Source organism: Rutilus rutilus (genome assembly GCF_951802725.1).
Source record: "Rutilus rutilus genome assembly, chromosome: 14".
Taxonomy (NCBI): domain Eukaryota; kingdom Metazoa; phylum Chordata; class Actinopteri; order Cypriniformes; family Leuciscidae; genus Rutilus; species Rutilus rutilus.
Window position 1 is genome coordinate 10974875 of NC_140219.1, and position 24929 is coordinate 10999803.

A 24929-nucleotide genomic window follows, 5' to 3' on the forward strand; every position below is an offset into this window, starting at 1 on the left:
TTAGGATGTGTGAATCATCAATAGGTACTAATAAAGGGCTGTTTTTTCCTTGAAGTGTCTCTCAGTCTAATTAAGGAGAGCTCACAGTCACCCTTGTTTGTTTGAAATGCTTTGCCAAATGTGTCAGACGAAGGTTCCTTTGGATTTATTCACCGAGTTGCATAACAAAAGTGCTGTCTTCCTGTGTAGACCTGCAGCAGTATGATGTTGCCTCGCAGTTCTCAATAAAACTATGCAAGAGTAAGAGAACATTCCCAAAGCGAGGCAATTAAAAGTATCCTAACAGAAGTATCCTCACCCAGCTGTGAGGAATATGCATCTTGTAATTGTGCTATACAAATAAATTTGAATTGAATTGAATTGAATTGTGCTGTAGTGCTGCCCCCTACTGGCACTCCGGAGAGTAGCTTTTGGTTACGGCCATAGACAACTATTCACATTGAGGGGAACATGTTCTTTTACATATGGTCCCATTTTTCCTTTTCTGGCCTGATATAATTTGTGTTGTTTATTCATCAGGGCAGGGGTCCTTTGTGCATATGCAGCCAATCAGAACCTGAGTTCTCAGCTGAAGAGTGTGAGGAGGCTGGTGAAGAGTAACCTAAGAGACCTGCACACCTTCGCCAATCAGACCCCTGCAGTGAGTAATGCAACCATAACCAACAGGACAGGCGGAAGGATAGATAGATAGATAGATAGATAGATAGATAGATAGATAGATAGATAGATAGATAGATAGATAGATAGATAGATAGATAGATAGATAGATAGATAGATTGATAGATTGATAGATTGATTGATTGATATTGATGATGGATGGATAGACAGACGGACAGACAGACAGAAGGATGAACAGATAGATGGATGGATGGATGGATGGATGGATGGATGGATGGATGGATGGATTGGTGGATGGATAAATAAATTGATGGATGGATGGATGGATGGATGGATGGATGGATGGATGGATGGATGATGGATGGATAGACAGACAGAAGGACGAACAGATAGATTGATCGATTAATGGATGGATGATGGATGGATGGATGGATGGATAGATAGATAGATAGATAGATAGATAGATAGATAGATAGATAGATAGATAGATAGATAGATAGATAGATAGATAGATAGATAGATAGATAGATAGATATTGATGATGGATGGATAGGCAGACGGACAGACAGACAGAAGGATGAACAGATAGATAGATGGATGGTTGGATGGATGGATTGGTGGATGGATAAATAAATTGATGATGGATGGATGGATGGATGGATGGATGGATGGATGGATAGACAGACAGAAGGACGAACAGATAGATTGATCGATTAATTGATCGATTGATGGATGGATGGATGGATGGATGGATGGATGGATGGATAGATAGATAGATAGATAGATAGATAGATGATTGATGGATGGATGGATGGATGGATGGATGGATGGATAGATAGATAGATAGATAGATAGATAGATAGATAGATAGATAGATAGATAGATAGATAGATAGATAGATAGATAGATAGATAGATAGATAGATAGATGATTGATGGATGGATGGATGGATGGATGGATGGATGGATGGATGGATGGATGGATGGATGGATGGATGGATGGATGGATGGATGGATGGATAGATAGATTGATATTGATGATGGATGGATAGACAGATGGACAGACAGACAGAAGGATGAACAGATAGATAGATGGATGGTTGGATGGATTGGTGGATGGATAAATAAATTGATGACGGATGGATGGATGGATGGATTGGTGGATGGATGGATGGATGATGGATGGATAGACAGACAGAAGGACGAACAGATAGATTGATCGATTAATTGATCGATTAATGGATGGATGGATGGATGGATGGATGGATGGATGGATAGATAGATAGATAGATAGATAGATAGATAGATAGATAGATAGATAGATAGATAGATAGATAGATAGATAGATAGATAGATAGATAGATAGATAGATAGATAGATAGATAGATGGTTAACTGGTTGCTTGAAACAATGGTCAACTGAACAGTTCAGAGATCTGAACATTTTTGACTGCATAATGCTGCGATTTACCGAAAGTATTCTTTTAGTAGATATTTTATTATTGGTGAGTGATGACTTGACAGCTAAATATATTGATGTGTTAATGTCTTCCTCAGCAAATTGATTACCTGATCTCTCAGTATGACACCGTGAAGCACCATGTGCTGTATGACCTGGAGAGTAAGTATCCTACAGGTCCTCTTTAGAGGAATAGAAGGTGTTGCTGATGTGAGGACTGATGTTGTGGTGTGTCTTCAGATGTAGGTCTGCTCTTGGGTGGAAGGATACATGAGGAGTTGGGAAAAGACGTGCAGCCCGCCCTCGACGCGACTCTCAGCATGACTGGAAGTATGTCACTCGCTTTTGGTTTTTTCTTTCTTCTCTTGTTTTCACCTTTTCTGGGAAAACTGGTTATTGTAATATATCATATATCACATGAGAATATAATGTTGATATACAATACGTTGGTTTTGGTAGTGTCTTATTTCACTGTTTTGTCTTTGATTTGTTAGTCAAAGTGGAGAAAGCCATTAAAGGTAAAGTGATAATACACCCTGACTGGTCCTTCCCGTGACCTTCTATCTGTAACAAAGTTGTGATTGACTCCTATTTCTTTCCCAACAAAACCTGGCCCAGTTATTTTCCCATATGTATTGTTGTATCCTTCCTTAGTGGAACCTGCCCATCCCATGTCTTAAAATCAAGATATCTGAACGGTTATGAACGGTCAGTGTAACGGTTACACTGAAAGATGCAAAGCCAACAATGTCATTTCACCTCAATGGATAATATTTATTTTAGCATTATTAAAGGGGACATATCATGAAAATCTGACTTTTTCCGTGTTTAAGTGCTATAATCGGGTCCCCGGTGCTTCTACCAACCCAGAAAGCGTGAAAAGTGACAACCCAGTAACTTTGTTTTTGTAAGCCTTTCTCTGCAAGCATGTCAAAAAAATAAAAAGATCATATTTCGCTCCCCTTCTGGCGTAGGAAGGGGATCTTATTATAATTTTATCTGTGGGGTATTTTGAGCTGAAATTTCACAGACACATACTGGGGATACCATAGATTTATATTACATCTTGTTAAAAGGGGCATAATATGTCACCTTTAAATCAAAGAAGCATGTGTGGATTTTGTGTCCTTCAGAATTGTTTGTGCCTTGGTTAGTGTGAGCAGTCTCTATTTTGAATGTTCATTTGTGTTTCTTTGCTCATTTGTTCCCTCTCTTAGCAATGCGAGACACCAAGGATGCTCTAGAGAATGTGAGTTTGACCTTGGAGACTTTGCAGGAAGGAACAGTCAAACTGCAGGCTAACCTCAGCCTGGTGCGCGGCAGCCTTAGCAACGTCCTGAACGACCCTCTCTGCAAAGATCAGCGCTCGTCGGAGATTTGTCGCAACATGCTTATCACCCTTCCCAGGCTAGAAATCTCAGCCAACTACTCATCGGTATGAAAATGATTTCTCATCTTTTTTTTCAAACGTAGTGTTACCACAATGGTTGACAGATGGTTTTTAAAAGTAATCAGAAAACCAAAACGCATGGCTGTTTTTTGTTGTTGTTGTTTTTTTAGTTGCCTGATGTGACCGAACAGTTAGACAAAGTGAATGAAGTTCTGAAGACGGATCTCAGCCAGATTGTAGAAAAGGTACTTTTTCCAGATTTCACATGAGGTGTTTGAAATGTAATACTTTCTGTCCTGAATCTATGCAGAGTACAATAGGATAATTCAACAGGAGACAAAACTTATATTTTATCCAAAGGTTTGGGGTCAGTATTTAAATTTTTTTATTTTTTAAAGAAATTGAAGCTTTTATTCAGCAGGGACACATTCAGTTGATCAAAAACAAAGACATTACAAAAGATTTCTCTCTCAGAATTGTTTTTCTTGAGCAGCAAATCAGCATATTAGAATTATTTCTGAAGGATCATGTGACACTGACGACTGATCCTGAAAATTCAACTTTGCATCACAGGAATACATTACATCATAGAATATGTTTTAATTTTTAACAAATAAATGTAGCCTTGATGAGCATAAGAAATTTCTTTCAAAAACATGAAAAAAAAATCTTACCAACCCCAAGCTTTTGAACAGTATTATTATGTACATTCAGTATTTTTTATACAAAATTACAAAGACATTTTTTAATTGTTTACAGCAAGATCAGGAAGGTATATACAAATAAATATCTTCAGTTTTGAATGATCTGCTTTGCTTTTCTTCTGTGCCACACAGGGGTTTACATCATTCAATGACACTCCCACCATGGTAACAGATCAAACCCGAAATATTGTTGAAGGTGAGTTCAGAGATTAGAATTCAGATCTACTCAAAGATAGATACAGAATGTCCTTTCAGTAATTTGTAAAAATATGTTTCGACTTTTAATAAATTTAAACACTTTACAAATGAACTAACAAGGAAAAATACTTTTATACCATTTGTTATGTTAATGTTAATTTCTACATATACTGTACTAATACATTTTTTACATTTGAAGTTAACCTAGTACACTACTGTCCAAAACTTTTTTAAAGATATTAATACTTTGATTCTGCAAAAATGACAGTAAAAACATTTATATTGTTACAAATTTCTATTTCAAATAAATGCTGTTCTTTTGAACTTTTTATTCATCAAAAATGATTTCCACAAAATATTAAGCAGCATAATTGTTTATTCAACATTGATAATAAATGTTTCTTGAGCACCAAATCAGCATATTAGAGTGGTTTCTGAAGAATCATGTGACACTGAAGAGTAATGATGCTGAAATTTCAGCTTTGACATCACAGGAATAAATTACTTTTAATTTTTTTTATATTAATATATAAAGCAGCAAAATAGTAATAATATTTCACAATGTTACTGTTCTTACTGTATTTTTGATCAAATAAAAGATTCCTTCAAAAACATGACAAATCTTACTGACCCAAAACTTTTTAACAATAGTTCAAATTAGATTAATAAACGCTGTAGAAAACTGTACTAATGTTAGCTAATTTAAACTTATTGTAAAATGTTATCATTTAAACATTGCCATAGTGAAAATTGAATCATTTAATTGATTTAATTAACACATGACTTGTATTGCAAATAATATGTACCTAGATAATATTTAGCATATGTTCATTCTTTGTAAGGCCTGAGGATGATCTTAGGGAGTTTCATTCCTTGCTACCGTCACCTTTGGCTTGCTCACCCAGACACAGACAATAAAACATAATTCTCTGAAAATAGCATAGATTATGAGAAGCACTTGACAAATACTAAATATACGGTTGTGTCTGGTTGTTCTCCTGTAGGGGTGAAGGTTCTGCTGGAAGACATTGGGTCTAACATAACCACTTTCACCAAGCTCTTCCCGGTTCACAGCTCTCTGACCAACTTCACCAAAATGATTACTCACACACACTCTCAGATCGAGGACATCTACCCACAGATCGATCAGATGGATTTCTACAGGTACTTCACAAGCTCTCATCATCGTCATCATCATCATCACATTTATTTATATAGCGCTTTTTACAATACAGATCGTTTCAAAGCAGCTTTACAGAAATAACAGGAAAAAAATGCAACAAAGTTTGTTTCCAGAAGAAAAAAGCATCATAGTCCAGCTTAAGGAAGTTCAGTGATGTTTCATTTTTATTGTAAAAAAGTTAATGATTTAGTTCATTTATATATATATAGCCGCTCTGGAGAAAACCGTGATGTCATCGTCCAGCTCAGTTCAGTTATCATATAATGGTGTCAATGCAGGCAGATCAATATTATTGTTGAAAATTAAATAAAATGTTAAATTTGATGTCCCCTACTAAGCAATGTATTACAATGTAATGCTAAGAATGTATTTAAATTGCAATTCAGTAAAAACTCATAAAGCAACGACCTAAAAAAACGGGTAGCATTACAATGCATTGAATTCTAAACCTTCACAAACTCTCTCTCTCTTCTTTGTTTTTGAGGTAAAAAGTCTTCCATGTGACCTTGACGTTGTTCATAATGTTTTGTCTTCAGGTGGATCTGTTGTATTACCCTGTGCTGTATGGTTGTGCTTATCCTCGCCTTCAATTTTCTGGGATTGTTGTGTGGTATTCTGGGATTTGACAGGCACGCTTCTCCAACCACACGTGGATGTGTCTCTAACACAGGAGGCAACCTACTCATGGCGTGAGTTTGAGTGTAATATCAGTCTCAAATCCCATCAAATGGATGCGGTATGAAACAGACTTGTCTGCACTCACTCGTTCACACACTCTTCCTGTGTCTCTCAGTGGTGTGGGATTCAGCTTCCTGTTCTCTTGGGTGCTCATGGGAGTGATAACAGCTCTGTTCTTGGCAGGGGGGAATCTTGAGAAGCTTGTGTGTGAACCCTTCCAAACCCGACAGCTGTTCAAGGTAAGAGAAACGACTCAGCATCTCGCAGTACGGTTCATAATGTTCATAATAAAGGTCTGAGACCACAGTGAAAATCTGATGTTTTTCATTTAAAACCAGGAAACAAAAAGGATTTTAGGATTTAGGACGTTTTAGGATGCGAAAACATTTAAGTTATGATGCAAAATTATTAAGGATAACTTGAGATTCTGCATTTTTCTAGGTCACTAATCGAATAAATGAATGTGCAGCATTGATCATGTGAACTGACAGACAGATGTTTTTGCATTCTGAAATTCATGTTCATGTTTTCAATTCAACATTCCCCTTAGATTAAAATAAAATAAAAATAAATGTTATATTATATTATATTATATTATATTATAACACTTATAACACTAGCATTACTCAATACATAAACTAAAAATGATCAATATATTTGTAAAAAATGTATTAACCTTTGTTAATGTTAGTTAAAATTGTTCATGTTAGTTCACAGTGCATTAACTAATGCTGGCAAATATAACTTTGGATTTTAATAATGTGTAAATGCTCAAATTAATAATAACTAAGATTAATAACTGCAGTAGAAGTATTGTTTATTGTTAGTTCATGTTAACTAATCTAGTTAACTAATGTTAATGAATACAATCTTATTGTAAAGTGTTACCTATTATATTATATTATATTATATTATTTATGTTCCATTTAAACTTTTCCCTTATATTTTCATGTTGATAATATAATTTGTAATTAATTTAGTTTAAATTTGTTTTAAATTAGTAAAGGAAAAGATCTGTCTCATTTAGTGTGATCATGTTGTATGTAGGTGTTAGATACGCCCAACCTTGTCAACTCTGCTTGGAGAAACTTCATACCAGGATACCTGTACAATGACCCTGAGATGGACCTTACAGCTTATTCTCTCTACAGGTAACCTTTTCATGTATATCTAATCAAACGGAACATTTATATTACTCTAATAACGACTGTTTTAAAGTGCTGTTAAGTGCTGTAAGGATTTTTATTTCAAAATATTCAAATGTTGAACTCAACAAAACGGACCACATGTATATAACAGTCCAAAAAATGTTGGACAAATGTATGAATTTTAGTGCAATAAAAACAAAATATTAACTCAAAGGGCATATGCAAACAAATGATGCTTGACATGTTCTCAGAACTAACTTTTCTGAGCCATCTTCCAAAAGAATTGTCTTTGTTCGTAGTCCAGCAGATGGCAGCAGAGTAAGCTTTGAATGCTTTCCCTTTTTCTCTCCTTTCTCAGTAATTGTAAGGACAACAGAGGGATTTACTCAGCTCTTCATCTGGATAAGATCTTCAACATCTCAGCCTTCCTTAACACCAGTGTGGTGAGTGGATCAAAAGCTTAGCTCATGTGAACACATAGATCACAACTAAATGTGCACTAGCTTTCAAAGTCCCACTCTGAGATAAGCGACGTTACTGTTTACACCAGATGCCATTATGAAGAGGGTATATTGAAATGTTTAATGAGAGAGATGCAAACTTCTTCATTCATTTTTGAGTGCTAGGTGTGAACTAATAACTATCTAAGCAGTTTGGTTGTTGGGATAAATTTAAGTTGACTATGAGCTCTTGCATTAAAATACATACATTTACAAGAAAGCAGATATTAGAGTCAGTCTTATTTGAAGCAGATGATACTTGTTTTTCTTTTCTAGCAGATTTCTGCCAACTTTAGATATATTTCTTGTGAAATACAGTTTTATAAGCTCTCTGATGTGGTGTGGTTGGTCAGAAAGGACAGGAAGTTTTTTCTATCCAGTGTTAGTTGTTTTTCTCTCTGTTCTCTGCAATTGGCAGAATATCTCAAAACATTTCATTTGAAACTTTTATATACAGCGTCTATAAATGCCTTCATTTCAGAATGATTTTTGTTTTCAGTTTAAATCCTGCAAGCCAACATTCTTGATCCATTGTCACATAGGATTCAAAAAATCTGAGACCACATCGAATGGAAAATGTTGTGAAATGCATTATACAGACAGATGTTTTTGTTCTTTGGATCATCTCAAATCAATAATGTATAATAATGTATTTATTATAGTTATTTTGTATGTATGTATGTATGTATGTATGTATGTATGTATGTGTATATATATATATATATATATATACAAAATAAATATATATATAGTCTGAGCCACTAGTAAATAATAAAAATAAGTAAAAACCTAAAAATATATATATATATACATTATTCATTATTTTTATTATTATTATAGTAACACTTTACAACAAGGTGCCATTGGTTAATGCATTAACTAACATTAAAGGTATAGCGGAGGATTTTTTACTTCCGGGTGGATCACCTATACTATTGGTCCTCCTAATTGTCAATCATTCTGGTGAATCAATCAAACTTATTCAAAAAGTGGAGAGGGCGGGTCTTATCTAAAATTCGGAAAGATCCTCCACTATACCTTTAACTAACAATGATCAATACATTTGTCACTGTATTTATTCGTCACTGTTAATGTTAGTTAAAAAAAATACTATTGTTTATTGTTAGTTTATGTTAACTCAGGCCCATTACATAATATTAATACAACTTTTGATTTTTATAATACATTTGTAAATGCTGAAATTAACATCAACTTAGATTAATAAATGCTTTAGAAGAATTATTCACTGTTAGTTCATCTTAACGAATGCAGTTAATACCTAATGTTAACAAATGGAACCTTATTGCAAAGTGTTACCATTTTTATTTACTAGTGGTCTTGACTTCGGGGGTCCCACTGGTTAGTTCTAGAATATTACAACCCATACCAATTTCCTAGACTCATGTCAGAATCATATACAGAGCCTCTTTTCTTTCTGCAGTACTCCAAGGATGTGTCGAAGAAGTTTGAAGGGATGAAGGTGGACCTACGTGGCATCATTCTTCTGGAGTCAGAAGGCAAACAGAATCTTATCAGCTTTACTGAAACTGGCATTAATGAGATTAACTTTGCTGCTTATTTGGAGGAGGTACATAACATACATAGAAGCACATACACGTTTTGATTGAAACTTTGCTCCACAGGCTTTGGTCATGTACAGTCCAAGATTAGAGAGAAACTGTGTTTCTGTTTATCTTCCAGGTTAATAAAGGAGTGACTCGCGTTGATCTAGCTGATTTCGCCAGTCAACTTGACGCTCAAGCTGATCAGTTGGTAAGATATTTATTTTTGGTTTAAATCAAATGTAATAATTTTTGGTATTACATGAAATTCACTCTCATGGTAAGTACCAATGTGAATAACTAATATTCTATTCTGTTCTAATAATAACTGTTTCTTTCTTTTGCAGTCTAAAGGGACCTTGCAGACTTCATTAAAGGGACACGCTAACACTATAAGGCAGATCCACATCCAGCAAGTCATCCCGCTGGAGCAGTCCATGGTAATCTATTCCTGTCTCATAGATTCTCTTTTGATTTTCAACCTCCTTATTCATGAATGGTTCTGCTGAATCAGTTCCATTCTGTTGGATTGATTGCAAATGAAAAGCATCTGAATAATGTTCATATTGCCGTTCGCACCTGTCTGATTTTCAATGATCTTTTTTAATTTTCCTTAACACATTCAACGTGATTTATGGCTTTGAAGAAATATGTGAAAGCAAGGGTAAGCCTGGATCTACCAGTAATAGCTACATAACCTACAAGTTGTTTGCTCCTTTTGGTTTCTACTTGGTTTTCTGTGACGCCATCATGAAAAAAACAAGCATCTTTTTAGAGTAACTTCATCCTGTCTTTGTCCTATTGATTTGATATATACAGATTCATAAACTTGTCAAAAGGGTGAAGTGTGGAATTTCTGTCCCTCTAGTGGCATCAAACAGAATTGCAGATTATAGTGATGTTTTCTGACATGTTGCTCAAACAATCCTTCCTGTTGTCTGCAGACCATTGGTTAAAGCATTAAAGCGTTAAAGCACAAAAAAAAATTGTTTTTACACATTCGGAGAAATCAACCCAGAAATGAACGGAATGAGAGAAAGCTTTTAACATTGAAAAAAAGGAAAAATTCACTCTTCACCTTTGAAAAAAAATGGTGGTATGCAATTTAGCACCATTTCATATTTTGCCAATGCTGATATGATGAGAGTTGATAAACTAAGGTTACCACTACCTTTTCAAAATGCATTTTCAGGACTGGGACTTTTATTTTCTCATCCATACTAGATGTTTTACCGGTTAGATGTGATCTTATGTGAAATATAAAGCTCATCAATTGATGACCTTTCCCCCTGTATCCCAAATATATCATTTAGTCCAACTGTTTTGTGTCACATCTATTATTTATTGTGACATGATGTGCATGAAATGCATGTAATGCAACTGTCAGGGTGCATGACCCTCTGTCACCCTTCTGGTTCCCTTGAACTGTCGGTTTGTTTCCAAAATGTGTCATTTACAGTATTTTTTGCACCATTATAGATGAGATAATTTGGACATGATTCATACTTTCTATACCTCCATTATCTTCCTTATTAAAGAGCACGCTTAGTCAGAGCATCAGACTTCTGGAGAGGACGTCCTCAGACCTGCCTGTAAGTTGCTCATTTTAAAACTGCCACCTGTTTCAAAACATCATCACAGATGCATTTCAGAACATGCTTTCTGATTAGCTGTAAATGTGTTGGTTTTTAGATCAGAGTTAGGGATGTGCTAGAAGCCGTTGATGCCGCCCAGTTCCTCATTTCCCACAATGCAACATTTTTGATCAACCAGGTAATGTGAGCGTAAAAAATAAAACCATGTAAGAATGATTTGTGTATTGGTTGTATTGTACTGATGGTTAATATATGCTTAAACAGGAAACCGAGAAATACAAGCAGACTATCATTGGCTATTTCAAGCAGTATATGGACTGGATCAGAACGTCTGTGAGTATTTTGAACTATGCACCTGTAGTAGTATCAATGTTAGATTGGTGCGATCGATCAGTTATTGTGCATTATTGTAGGGTTGAAACCCCTTTGTTTTGCTGTCTCACTGTAGCTGGCCTTGGAGGTCGCTACCTGTAAACCGCTCAGCAACATTGTGGACACTGCCGAGATCCTGGGCTGCAGTTTCCTGCTGGATTCAATGGTGAGAGAACCATCGCTACTGTAATGAAAATCATTGAACAAAATAGTTCAAAACATTTTCTCATCATTTATTCACCTTCATGTCAAGCCCCAATTTTCTGACTTCCATGAAATACAGAAGTGTTTTCCATACAATTAAAGTGGATGGTGATTTATACAGCCATACAGCTTCAAAAAGTACAAAAACTACTCTTTCACTAGGTGTGTCCCAAATCACGTACTTGTCCACTATTCTATGCCATTTTGTAGTATAAATGGTGCGAGTAGTGCGTTCACACTGAAAATTCTACAAAGAAAAAGTGCACTTTAAGTACCCGGATGATGCACTTGTTTAAGTGTGGGATGAGAAAACGCCTCAGGTTACAAATGTAACCATGGTTCCCTGAGAAGGCATCGCGTCCTAGGACGCAGTGAGAGTTCCCAATTATCAATAATATGATCGGAACAATTTCAGGCCAGGGTTAATGTTTTAACCTAAACTGTTGTAACCTTATATACATCAATTTATAAATACTACAACCTAACCCTAAAACACACCCTAACCCATAACAGAAAACCCACTGCATTTTTACAACAACAAAAAAACTTTATTTACGTCATTTTACAAGATGAGGATGTCCCTAAATAAAGGTTTTGTCTGAATTTTCTTCGTACAAATTTCAAGAACAAATAACAAGTTTGTACTTGTGGGCCAGTGGGTTGTTTTTTAGCTGGTTTCTCTTTTATTTTTACTCATGTTGGTAGTCAGCGCATCCTTTTGGCTACTCGTTTGTATAAAGTTAAACTTTTATCGACATCTTGCATGGCTGGACATTGCATCAGATCCCCCACTCTGATGGAATGTGAATGCCCCTTTATGTAGAAAGCTTCCCAAGCTGGAAGTCTACTTTTCGGGAGAAATAAGCACACAGAGAGTATGTTGATCAAACATGTCATTTATGGTTAAGCGGAGTGCAGTTTTTGGGTGGCTTTAAGTAATCTTGTGTTTATTTGTTGCAGAACACGTTCTGGTTTGGACTGGGCTGCTCCGCGCTGTTTCTGCTCCCTAGCATTATCCTGTCCATAAAGCTTGCCAAGTTCTACCGCAGAATGGACACAGAGGATGTCTATGACGAGTAAGCATCCCAAATATAGCAAGTTTGTGGTTGCTATTTATTACCCCACTGATTACAGTTCTTTAAACCAAATGATCTTTTGTATATTGTTTTTCTCTGCTAACGAAAACCCAAAGGGCAGTTGTTCAGTCAGATGAGAGGACCGGCTCGAACTGTTGTATAATGAATAATATGCATTAATATATGAAAGTGCAAATGCCTCATTCTTTTCTTTTCGTTTGCCTCAGAGTAGTTAGTAATTTTTTTCTCCCTCTCTCTCTCTTTTCTGTTACTTTTCTCTGTTCTTTCTAGTTCCTCTGTCTCTGGGACTTGGCATTTCACGTTATGATAACCATTCTTGCTATTTCCATCTTTCTTCATTCTTCGTCTTTCTGTCCAGCACTTTGCACTTTATGAGAACTACCTGTATATATTGTTCAAACAGTGTTGGTTTTAGCATTTGTCGAGCATTCATACGTTTACAGTCAAAAATCATTGCGATTGACAAGTCACCAAGTGTCTTGACCAAAGACGTCCATTTTGACATCCATGTGATGCCACTACAGTGCACCTCTGTAACATTTTTGCTTGTCTTGTATCTTTTTAGCATTGAGACAATTCCCATGAAAACGTAAGCTGTTTTTCCCCCTTATATTTTGCTGTCCACTTTCCCGCTAAAACGACATCCCTTTCCTGTTTTGTACATAAAACTTTCTGCTTAATGGTGCTGGTTTAAGCTCTAAGTCTTGGAATGCCTTTTCGGGGAAGGGCGCTGTTTGTGTTGGTGTGTTATCTTTGAAGCTCCCTTGTTTAACATGAAGGACTGTTAAAACAGAAACCTTAAGAGCACACTTCAAAAGAATTGCTGTACATTTTACAAGATACGATTGCAATTTATACCGATTCATACTCTACTGCGTGTAAATTTTTCAAGTCCGTTTTAAAATGAAGCTTGTTTATAGTCAGTCGCATGCCATTTCTCTCATGCCACATCATGTTTTGTTTGATTTTTTTATCTATGTAATGTTTTTTTTCAGTATGGAAATTGGTAATAATGGTTATTATAATGAACATTTAGAAGGTATCCAAAACCCTGTAATGGCAAGGTAATCAGAACCATATCCACGCTTAATAAATTGCATGCATTGGAGGTACAAATCGATTGAGGTTATAGTGAGGTGTCAGAGGTCTGATGCATGCGTGATTTGAAAGTGCCCTTTGCACAAACATGCACCTAGGAGTTGGATATTTCATTTGTCTAATTTTGACAGTGGTGTTTGCATGCTGGCTAACTCAATAGCAGTGATGTAGAATTTGTGTTTTGCATTTAATATTTGAATTTATATTAATACATGCATGACATTGCAGAATGTATTGATTGGCCGAATTTGAGTCTCTCACCTATGGCTGTGCATGGTCTTTTTCTCTAACTCATCACTAATTGCATGTAACAGAGGTCGGGACGGTGGGCTAGAATGACACAGAGCATAAACACATACATGCCATTCAAACTTTTGAGGTCTGGGAGATTTTTTTTTTATGTTTTTGATTAAATTGTGAAATAATAAAACAATTTCAAATAACTATTTTCTTTTTGAAATATATTTTAATATATAATATATCAGTCTTCAGTGACACATGATCCTTCAGAAATCATTCTAATATGCTGATTTGCTGCACAAAAAAACATTTTATGTGTGACATTCCAATCAAAAATCACTTAAAGCACCTTTAATTATTAGTACTAGTGCTGTATGTGTCATTTTGAAAGCCCTGTCCTGCTCTTCTATAAGAATGATGGGTTAAAATGGATGGAGAGATGATGGGGGTCATCTAAGGGCTGTGTGTGGATGTTAATACACTGACCCTGACAGTTTTTCCTTTTGTGCCTCAAGCATCCCTACCTATGACACTATGACTCGATTCCCACGGGCCTCTGCGCCCCCGCGCCATGCCGACTGGTGACTCTGAGGAGGACGCTCTGTTTTTTAACAACATAAAGGTACTGGGAGCTGCAGATAAGAGCAAATGGACTTGCTCTTCCTCTCTAACAAGCATGTTCATCTTCCTCCCGTTCAACTAATTACATAGACGTTTCAGTATGCATTTATTTGATTTGTTTCCTAACCTTTCACTCTTGATTATGTATCATCTAGTGAGCGTCATTTTCTGTCATTACACCAACAGCATGTTTCGTTTTTGCATTCTCTTTCCGTCTTCAGAAGCATTCCGCCTGGATAACTGCTGACAGTTCTGCCAAGCTTCGTGTGAATTGTGTTTTTTAGGGTCCATCACTAACCACTTGCCCGTATCATTGTGATCCGCCAATGTTTGACTTCAAACATTCCTGACGGCTCTGCAAACAGATAGATGCCAGCGCTCACTGTGTGTTTTGTTTCTTTACTTTGGTCTAAAATCTCATCTCCCCTCTCACGTCTCATGTCCACCGGTTCATTCGTATCACTGTTTGCCGTTTATCGTGCAACTACGCAGCAGGTGTAATTCTGTAATATTTGTTTCTTTACTCTCACAGTGCTATTGGAAACTGGAATTGAACCTTTGTGGAATGTAAGTTGTTTAAATTGGCCTTGTTTTACATTAAACCAGTGCTTCTCAACCTTTTTGACACTGTCCCGCTTGATTTTTCCAGTTGTTTGTGATTAACTGGATGAGGATTAAGGATAAGGATTTAAAAAATATTTGTACTCGCAGTTTCGACCTGATAAAATATTTGATGAAAAAATAGAAAAATGTATATTCTATAAAAATGCGCACGGAATTATACCATTTTATTAAATTACATGACCAGGTCTGAAAATTCTCAGAACTTTAGCTAATGTTCTGGCAAGGTTATCTCAAATGTTCTTCTCAAACATTCTTCCAGTAACATTAATAGAACATTTGTTCAAAAACGTTAGCACAAAAATTTTCTTTATAATTTTATCATTCATGGAGCGTTTTTTTCTGAAATGTTTTAGTTGAATGTTACTACATGTTTCAGAATGTTTAAAGAACATTCAAAAATTACATTCCTGTAATGTTTGAAGAATGATAAAATAGAATGTTTCTTTAACATAACCAAAAAATTTAAAACCTGTATGTTTTGAACCTTCAGAGAACATTCGTTTGCATATGTAACGTTTACATAACTTAATGGGGAAGTTCTTGGAACGTGTGTTTGTTAGCTGGGAGGAAAAAAAGAAAAAGAAAAAAAACCTGTTGTTGAGGGGATGAATTAAAATAAGATGTATCTTGATTTTTAGTTCGTTATTTGAATGCTTGTTTAGTCTAATTTTAAATCATCTCGAGGCCCCCTATAGTCAGTAGTGAACCGCAAGTCCGTGTTCCCCTCTGTAGAGATCGCGTTCCGGGGGTCCCGGTCCCGTGGTTGAGAACCACTGCACTAAACTGAATAAATAAGCTTGTATAAAATCTACCAAAAACACTGCATGCATTGTACAAGACTAATGATTTGCTCTCACTGTGAATTTCTTCTTTACCACAGACTCTCTCTGTGAACAGCAGGCTCAGCTCAGCTCAGACAGACGACATTAAGAAAAGGAAACTCATTTACTTGAAGCTGGGACCTGCTGTCCATGTGCCCATGACATCGATCAAGAAGATGTTTTTAATCGAAATGTCCTTACTGTTGTTTTGATATTTTGCTCCCTTATGATTCAAGTCTTATGGACTGTCCCCTCAATGAGCTATTCTCTGATGTCACATCCTGTCAGTCAGAGAGGCTTCAAAGTATATGGCTGTTTTAACTACTACATGTGTCTTTGTTTACAGTCATAAATCACATGTGACGGGCATAACAATGCTGCGTTCTTTTTCTGTGTATAGTGCTTTTTAACATTGTGGAGAATTCAACATACTGAAGTCGAGACCGCGGAGAGTCCGAAGGGATTTTTGTTGGAACAGAGCAAGCCAGCCACCCATGAGCCACAAATATTACACATAAACAATGTGTTTAGGTGTTTGAAAACATGCTAAGTGCTAACTAGTGCTAATACGGTACAGATAGATGTCGTCAAGCCATTTCAAGGGTGAATGCATTGTTGCCTTTTCAGATTTTTAGCTCGTGGTACATGTAAGCCATGCCACGTCGCAAGGTCTTCGATTAGTTTTACCTGGATTATTGAGACTGAGAATGCAAAACCACATTTGATACTGATCTCTGGTTAGCCATTTAAGATGTCTGTGTGTTTATGCTCTCTTTTGTACTTGGAAATTTAAGATATGATTAATTTGGTTTTAGTAACATCACTAAAAGATCGTGGTAGCTTTATGTACTTTATTTCACAGTTATTAATGATATTCCGGTTGCTAATTTTGCTGACTGTACTAACAGTTGTTCTCCAACACATTGTTGGATTACTGTAAACTACTGCTTATTGCTTTTTGACACCAAATCTTGTTTCATTGTAGGTCTCAGGTCTTAGGGCTTTTTGTTTACTTGATATAACCATATTTGTGGACATATGTTGATTATGTGAACTTATTGTCAGCTTTAAAGCGAGTGAATGTACCTCGGAGACATTTGCTGGTACGAGAGCAAGGGAAGAGAACAGAGCCCCTTTACGACGACTTTTACAGAGCCTATTTAACGCTGTCATAGTCATTGACAATTACTCCACCAAATATTTCAGCTGTTTAATGTTAGAGACATTATGTCAGGTGCTACATATTGTTGCTCAGATCATTCACACATTGTGTATATGACAGTGTTATCAGGGCCTCAGGTAAAATGTTGTACTTGATTTATACCCAGAAAGGTCCCTTCACCTCACAGACTCACTCTTTTGCCATACCACACGTAGCATGCGCATACTTGGTGTTCAAGCTTGCTCGAAGATGTTTAGTTGTGGTGGGCCTGGTTGTCAGTGCCGTTGGTTTGTAAGTCCTTGTGGTTAGGCTGGCTAAAACTGTAAAATATTGTGAATAAAATTTCAGATGAAAATAACATTCTCTGGTGTTGTAAATTCCAAATTCAACCACATAGCATTCAAATTGAGTTACAATAAGATTGGTTACAAGAATAAAGGGAGAGGTTTTAAAATAAAAACAAGGGAAGTACTTCTATTTGTAAACAGACTGTTTCTCAAGAGGTGAACTTATAGCTTACAAAGCCTAGAATGCAACTCTCTGTAAATGCGAGTAAATCGTTCACATATGCGAGTAAATTTCACACTGGGCGACTAAATAATGTCTATCACTAGCCATTGGATAATAAATTCTTAGATTTTACTCGCCAGTGTTTGTGTTAGATGCCAAGTATTAGTTTAGCATAGATATATTTTCAATCGCAGAACACTGACTGAGCGCTTGAGAGTTTTGCTCTTCGTCAAGCGATCTCCAATCTGTACCATAGAGTATAGACTGTAAAAAAAAAATGGATGACGCCCCTTCACTCCGTACTACTCCATTGGTGAAAAGTATATGGCGAAAAGTCCTAATATGGCGCTGACATCTTGCGCAGATTTGGGACCTGATTCTGCGCAGTAGTAACGCGGGAAGTAGGCTAAAGCTGCGATATCAAGGTCCCACCCTCACTCCCGCAGAAACGGTTGATAAAAAAAATACTGTGTAAAATAAACAGTTATGGACATGTAGAAATTAAAGTTGAAGCTCCAATCTCCTCCCGAAAATCCACAAAAAAGTCTGTTGGAGCCTCAGTGACTTCATTTAGAGAAGCTGTCAATCACAGCTGTCAATCATGACGTCACATTCCCGTTTTTATAGCATCAAATAACTAAATAAGACCAAACTTATTTTAAAAAACGAACACAAACTTAAATCAGCGTGATAAAAACTATCTAAAATGATATGTGAAATTGGAATTTCAACTAGTAAGAAATCAATTGTTGATATCAACAATTGAATTTGAATGGCAGCCTATAGTGACATTTCACTAGTGATTAGTGAAAATACAATTACAGATATCAAGAATTATAGTTTTTACTAGTTGAAATTCAATTGTTGATATCAAGAATTAGCATTTTATTTAGGGAAAATAGTATTACAGATATCTAAAATTTTATTTTTTACACCACCGTCTCCGGCATGGACACCGGCACGAGCACGGACACCAACGTCTCCGGCACGGACACCATCGGCTCCGGAACGGACACTAATGTCTCCGGCACGGACACCACCGTCTCCGGCACGGACACTAATGTCTCCGGCACGGACACCACCGTCTCCGGCACAGACACTAATGTATCCGGCACGGACACCACCGTCTCCGGCACGGACACCACCGTCTCCGGCACGGACACTAATGTCTCCGGCACGGACACCACCGTCTCCGGCACAGACACTAATGTATCCGGCACGGACACCACCGTCTCCGGCACAGACACTAATGTATCCGGCAAGGACACCACCGTCTCCGGCATGGGCACCGGCATGAGCACGGACACCACCGGTTCCGGAACGGACACCAACCTCTCCGGCACGGATACCAACGTCTCCAGCATGGACACCGGAACGGACACCACCGTCTACGGAAAGGACACCACCATCTCCGGAACGGACACCAATGTCTCCGGCACGGACCGTCTCCGGAAAGGACACCACCGTCTCCGGCACGGACACCAAAGTATTAAATTTGAATGGCAGCCCATGGTGACATTTCACTAGTGAACAGGGGTTAAAGTGGGCCGGAAGGCTTCAATAGTTTAGTGACAGAAACAGATCACATTTTATCACATTTGAGCCAACTTGACTGGCATACAGTCTTGCAATGAAGTCCACTAAACTGTTATTTTTTAAAGGTGCCTTATGTAAAAATAAATAAATTCATACTCCACATTCCATACCAGATGGGGGCAGTATACCTCCAAAAAGTGAGTTGGTCTACTCTAGAGTATGAATATCTTCAAGCTACTCCCCTTCACCTTTACCAGTGAATATGTTCATATTCGTTTTGTTCATATTACATTTTTATTGTTAGTTTGAATTACATTAATTTGACAGACAGCATTCGCTGATGTTGACCAAGCTAGCGCCAACATAACCAGAGCTTCCAACTCTCACGCATTCACCGTGAGACACACGCAAACACTTTTCACACGCTCTCACCCCACACATCAATTTTCTCACGCACAGAAAAATCGCGAAGCAAAGAGGACACGGAGACCGACAGACTAGACAGAGCAGGTTAGTTATGATATAAAAAAATCTCAGCTCTCAGATTCTGTCAATTAAATACCGTTTTGGCGCTTGTAAATGTTACACGACAGATCCCTAGCGCATGTGAACCGATCATCTCTACTAGCTAATAGTAAAAAAATCACGAACACTGAAAGATACAGTAACGTTAGGCTACAACTTACCAAAATGTATTCCTCATACATAATATCGACCAATCAGTGTTTTTTATCATCGTGAAGAGGTCAATAACACAGCTGGAGAACAATTATGTCAGATTTACCTCAGGAAAGCCATTTAATAAACATAATATAGGTCACGTAGTTGGCAAGAAAAAAAGAGCAATAGAGATTGTGCTATGTGTACTATATTACAATACTGTATTTATGAACGTTATATACGTTTATCGAACAGCCTTCGATACATTTCTATGTTATAACTTCCCGAAAATCTACACAAACATATAAAACAAACTTCTAACGAAATACTAACAGCATCTTACTTACCAATCCAAACGAAATGTTGCAAGTTCGAAGTCAAACCTCATTTTTTTCATGTCCATTAGTTGTCTCCAGCGATGGAAAGCAGTGCCAATGTTTACTCTGGTTCTGTTCCTTTTTTATCATATTTTATTTGAATGTAGTAGTGGGCAGTAGGCTACTTTCCACACGATTGACATCAGGTTCAAGTACGCCCACAAGCCGTGCGAGTTATTCGTGTATTGCATGTTTGGCTGGTGGTTATGTTGCCGGCATACCGCCTCCCATGGCCGAAACTGGTATTACGACACCTGTCGGGCCGTGGCTATTAATGCTAATGCTAATTGAGGTTGATATCTCTGCAGCACTATAACTTGACATTTTTTTAATGACATCATCACCCTTATTTCTTCTCATTCTTTTGATGCATGTAGCTCATTTTTTGGATATTTTTACCTCAATTTTTACATAAGGCACCTTTAAGTACTCACATAACCCAAGAATAAGTTTTCTTGATGGAGAGCATGGACAGATTCCCAACATCATAAACAAAAACACAATCACAAAACATGACTGGAAAACGAATATAGTTGTGGTGTATTGAGAATTACGCAACAAATGCGGAGAAAGTTCCAGAATTGGGTGTGTAAATGGCTGCCCTCTTTGTCACTTATTGTGTCTGAGCATTTTTCTCAATTGGTAACATATGTGTGCCTGCTTTTCATTGACATTTGCCAGGCAGCCATGCCAACAATACACACCCCAGGCGAGAAGCCAACATGTGGGGCAACCAAAGCCTTTAAATAGTGGAGTCAGAAGTCTCTCCACCAATGTCAGCGACTCACAACATGTGGACAATCACAAGCACGCTCCTGCTGACATGCTGCCTCCAGGCAGTTCTCACTCAATCACAGGGTCGCGACAATGATAAACCAAGAGGCAGGAGGGACATTTGGGATGATGTGATTGAGTTTCTTACCAAAGGCACCAAAGATGAATGCTACTTGAGCGTGATACCACATGGGGATCTGACAAAGCTCCGCATCTCTTGCCAGGGCCTGGAGCGTTCGTACTGGTGCGAGTACCAGGGCAAGCCTGAGGTCTGCCTCTCTTACAACAAAAATCCCCAGCATTATTTCAAGCAGATCATGTGGGACCTCCGCAAGCTGCCGAATGCTTGCCAGGGCAAAAGTGTATTAAGGCCTCAGATGTGCAAGAAAGCATCCGACGAGGCCCAGATGGTCTTCGAAACTGCATCCTCAGCAGACGCCATGCCAGAGGACAGGCCCTACAGACCAACCCCTGTCAGAACCAAGCAGATGAAACCACAACAAAGACGACGAGAGCCCAACACTCAGAGGAAAGTTATTACACCTAAACCAACTGTGCCACAACCAACTACGCAGGTACCCATGAGTGAGGCCAAGAAACTTGCTCAGGACTACTGCTGGCGCTCCTTTCATGGTGCGTGCTCCTGGCTCATTGGGTGGTTCAGAAATTAAGGACAAGGTAGGACTTCTTTTTTTTTATTACCAAAAACAATATGAGTTACTGTAAATCTGAAAACTGTCTCTAAAAAAGTGTGTGTCCTCTCTACAGTCACTCACATTTCTGCAGACAACAAACCCCATTCAAGATGACTCTGAATGTCTAACGTGAAGGTTTCGGACTGACAGAGACAAATGAGACACCATTCTCTACAATATATTCTTATATGTTTGCAAATGTACAGACTCTAATGCACAATGTATCAGAATAGACAGGATTACAAAGATGGCAATGAATTTGGCTGTTGAGCATAATGCTGCCAACTGATGCTATACTGATGTTGTTTTCCAATCCATAAACTGTATAATGAAGAACTTCATCTTATCATGTGTACTGAATACTATATGTGTATTAATCCTTGCTATGTTATGTAGGGCCTATTTATGACTGCTGACCAAATATGGGTCAGCATTTCTGAAAATTGGAACCACAGGTCACTTCAGACTGTAATATATCAATGTGAAAACTCATAATGTACATGGATATGTCTCTGTCTACTGCATTTTTATAGTGATGTAGGTAATACTCAAGTGTAGGCTATACATGTTTTTGTGTATGTTCTGATTAAATTTGGGCTCTTTACCTTGGCTTTTTGTGTGGCAGTAATTTACATGAGCGTGACAGCAGATGGCGCTTTTGTGTATGAAAGGCTCCGTACCTGAAAAATAGGCTACAGGGCTGGATTTATTTACCATACAAAATGTTACCATAGTTTCCACCAAAATACTTTCTACAGTTATATGCTGTTGTTACCATAGTTTCCACCAAAATACTTTCTACAGTTATATGCTAGGCTATATGTTTTAATATCACTGTTTAGAATAAAAAATGAGAGTATTATGTTTGATTCGTTAGCGAATCGTTCATTTGAGTCGGATCTTTTAATGAATCAGTTGAACCGGTTCACGGGTCTGAATGATTCTTTGACGAATGGGACTGAATCGGTCCAAGTTGGTCTCGTAATAAATGTTGTAAATGTGCCTACAATGGTTTTAATGGGAGGAGGGTTAGGGGTTAGGGTTATGAGTCAGTTCAATAAAACATACAAGCAAAATACCATAAGTGTATTATATTTGAGTAAAAATATAGGCTATGCTCTATGATACCTTTGGCTTAAATTCCAAATACTACAAATTGCACACTTTGTCTTCAATAACAAATGCACATTAATAAACAAATATTACTTAGCTATACTATTGTATATGTAGCCGTTGAAGTCTACTATAACGTATTTTGAAAGTATACTTCAATGCATTGTTACATTGATCATTTTCATCACACAGTTAAAATATACCTAAAATATATATTTTAAGTGCAAATAAACAGAATTTTCACTTCAAGTATATTTTTCTAAAATATATCTATATAAAATAGGTAAAAGCATGATGCTAATATACTTTTAATATATTTAAAGATAATACCATTTTTTTTTTGTTAGTATATTTGCAATGTACTATTGAAAAGGGGAATACATTTTAAATACAATAAAGTATACTTTTTTCATTAGGGATTGTTTATTCTTAGCACCGCCTTTGAACTGTTAAGCCCCCCCCCCCCTTAGCACCCCTGGAGCCGCTACTGGACTTATCAATGCTACAGCTTGCCAAATTAATATCTTCCAGAATAAGACACGAGGCAAGAATATGGAGTGAAGAGGGAGGTGCGTGCGCGAGATGCTCTATAAATACCACACAAAGAAACTGCAGGTGCTAAACATTTCGCTGCTCTCGTGCATTATTATACCAAATGATTTCATCTATTTTCTATAAAATCATCTGCGACCACAAATGCCACGTACGGTTTTCGTTTTAAGTTTTTTTCAATAAATTCCTATGAGGACATGATGCGCGTGACAGACATTGCTCTCGTTCTGAGTTTCGCCTGTATCTTGCAACAATTCGTACAGGTGAACAGCCTGAGAGATAGAGGGAGGAGAGCACAGACAGATGGGAATGGGAGGGGAAGAGGTCAACGGAATGAAAATGGCCTAAAAGGGAGATTCTCACTGAAGGATGGAGCGCGGTGCTCGTGGCTCGCTGCGCGCGAGCGTGATGCGTTTGTATTGGGAGTCACCTGCAAAAAGGGGGCAAAGAGTTTCGGCTGCGAATATGTAGCAGAGCCCACCGTATGTCAGCAATACGCATCCAATGCCATAGCCTACTGGAAACAGATCGGCCGCTCGCTGAAAAAGCAGAAGAGATTGTGTCGCGACTCTACGGCGATGGTTAAAGCCGGTATGTGCAGGAGCGCGCCCGCGGACGCGCACTTCAGACTGAAGGGCACGCGTCCCTCTTCCATGGTCCCGTTACCGTCGCCCGCGGGGAACAATCACTGTCCTGACCGGATCGAGAGACTGAAAGTGGCCGAGGAATACTGCAGCAGCTCCTGGTCTTCACTATGTACATTTCTCTTCTTGATGCTTGAGAATGATGAATGCTCATGATTGACTTTGAAAAAACTTTTTTATATTCCATTGATATAGCCTATAGATTATAAATGTACATTTATGTAAAGGTTTCTCGAAATCAGTTCTTCTATAAAATGTTTTGTCTTACTATAGGGAATAAAAAATGACCTTTTCTGATTTTTTGTTTACACTTGTATTTTTCATGTTGTGTCATTTCTGCACTCATAAGTCACTTGTAAGGTTAAATTAATTCCATTATGTAAACCATATGCCCATCATACAAAACACATTAATCCAAAAGCTAGAGTAGGCTACACCATGGTTCAAATAAATATCACAGCTCCACAAGAAAAAAAAAAATGTTGGCTATTAAATGTAACTACAAAAATTAGAAACATTAGATTTCAATAGTCCCCACCATTATATGAAAAACCAGTGTAATAGAGGCAGAATTCATACTAAATTTGGTTATTTGTGTTTAACTGGCAAGTGTGGACCTTATTACTTTGCTCTTATTACTTTGACCCAGAAAGATCCTTTTCCTATCGTTTCAGCTGTAGCTTTAGCTCAGGTGAAGAGTGGCTGTTTGTTCTTCTTACATGTACTCTTAAGTAGAAACAATGAATAACTTTAGATCTCCTGTTTAAACCCAGATTAATTACTCCAACAGTGATCC

The 24929-nt window shown here is 37.5% G+C and overlaps 3 protein-coding genes across 8 annotated transcripts in view; all 3 read left to right on the forward strand.

Annotated features, from left to right (window-relative positions):
• The window catches only part of prom1a (prominin 1a), a 61199-nt gene extending 43569 nt beyond the window's left edge, over nucleotides 1–17630 (forward strand). For 2 of the 6 annotated variants that reach the window (XM_084430294.1, XM_084430295.1), the window contains 24 exons: nucleotides 520–640; nucleotides 2174–2237; nucleotides 2316–2405; nucleotides 3293–3510; nucleotides 3636–3710; nucleotides 4302–4365; nucleotides 5372–5531; nucleotides 6087–6239; nucleotides 6344–6467; nucleotides 7276–7379; nucleotides 7735–7819; nucleotides 9318–9464; nucleotides 9578–9649; nucleotides 9786–9878; nucleotides 10085–10102; nucleotides 10977–11030; nucleotides 11131–11211; nucleotides 11298–11366; nucleotides 11482–11571; nucleotides 12570–12685; nucleotides 13272–13295; nucleotides 14560–14666; nucleotides 15198–15232; nucleotides 16170–17630. In XM_084430294.1, the coding sequence (XP_084286420.1) occupies nucleotides 520–640; nucleotides 2174–2237; nucleotides 2316–2405; nucleotides 3293–3510; nucleotides 3636–3710; nucleotides 4302–4365; nucleotides 5372–5531; nucleotides 6087–6239; nucleotides 6344–6467; nucleotides 7276–7379; nucleotides 7735–7819; nucleotides 9318–9464; nucleotides 9578–9649; nucleotides 9786–9878; nucleotides 10085–10102; nucleotides 10977–11030; nucleotides 11131–11211; nucleotides 11298–11366; nucleotides 11482–11571; nucleotides 12570–12685; nucleotides 13272–13295; nucleotides 14560–14629 (2092 nt within the window). In that variant the 3' untranslated portion in view covers nucleotides 14630–14666; nucleotides 15198–15232; nucleotides 16170–17630. The remainder of the gene's footprint in view (nucleotides 1–519; nucleotides 641–2173; nucleotides 2238–2315; nucleotides 2406–3292; nucleotides 3511–3635; nucleotides 3711–4301; nucleotides 4366–5371; nucleotides 5532–6086; nucleotides 6240–6343; nucleotides 6468–7275; nucleotides 7380–7734; nucleotides 7820–9317; nucleotides 9465–9577; nucleotides 9650–9785; nucleotides 9879–10084; nucleotides 10103–10976; nucleotides 11031–11130; nucleotides 11212–11297; nucleotides 11367–11481; nucleotides 11572–12569; nucleotides 12686–13271; nucleotides 13296–14559; nucleotides 14667–15197; nucleotides 15233–16169) is intronic. The other 4 variants (XM_084430296.1, XM_084430298.1, XM_084430297.1 and 1 more) reach the window with 3 other exon arrangements.
• A 3152-nt stretch (nucleotides 17631–20782) lies between these two features.
• fgfbp2a (fibroblast growth factor binding protein 2a) lies at nucleotides 20783–22433 on the forward strand. The gene is made up of 2 exons (XM_084429482.1): nucleotides 20783–21807; nucleotides 21898–22433. The coding sequence occupies exon 1, from the start codon at nucleotides 21129–21131 to the stop codon at nucleotides 21798–21800; it is 672 nt and encodes a 223-aa protein (XP_084285608.1). The 5' UTR covers nucleotides 20783–21128; the 3' UTR covers nucleotides 21801–21807; nucleotides 21898–22433.
• A 1143-nt stretch (nucleotides 22434–23576) lies between these two features.
• fgfbp1a (fibroblast growth factor binding protein 1a) lies at nucleotides 23577–24400 on the forward strand. The gene has a single exon (XM_084429496.1). It carries the CDS (start codon nucleotides 23687–23689, stop codon nucleotides 24287–24289), a length of 603 nt encoding a protein of 200 aa, XP_084285622.1. The 5' UTR covers nucleotides 23577–23686; the 3' UTR covers nucleotides 24290–24400.
• The last annotated feature ends 529 nt before the right edge of the window (nucleotides 24401–24929 follow it).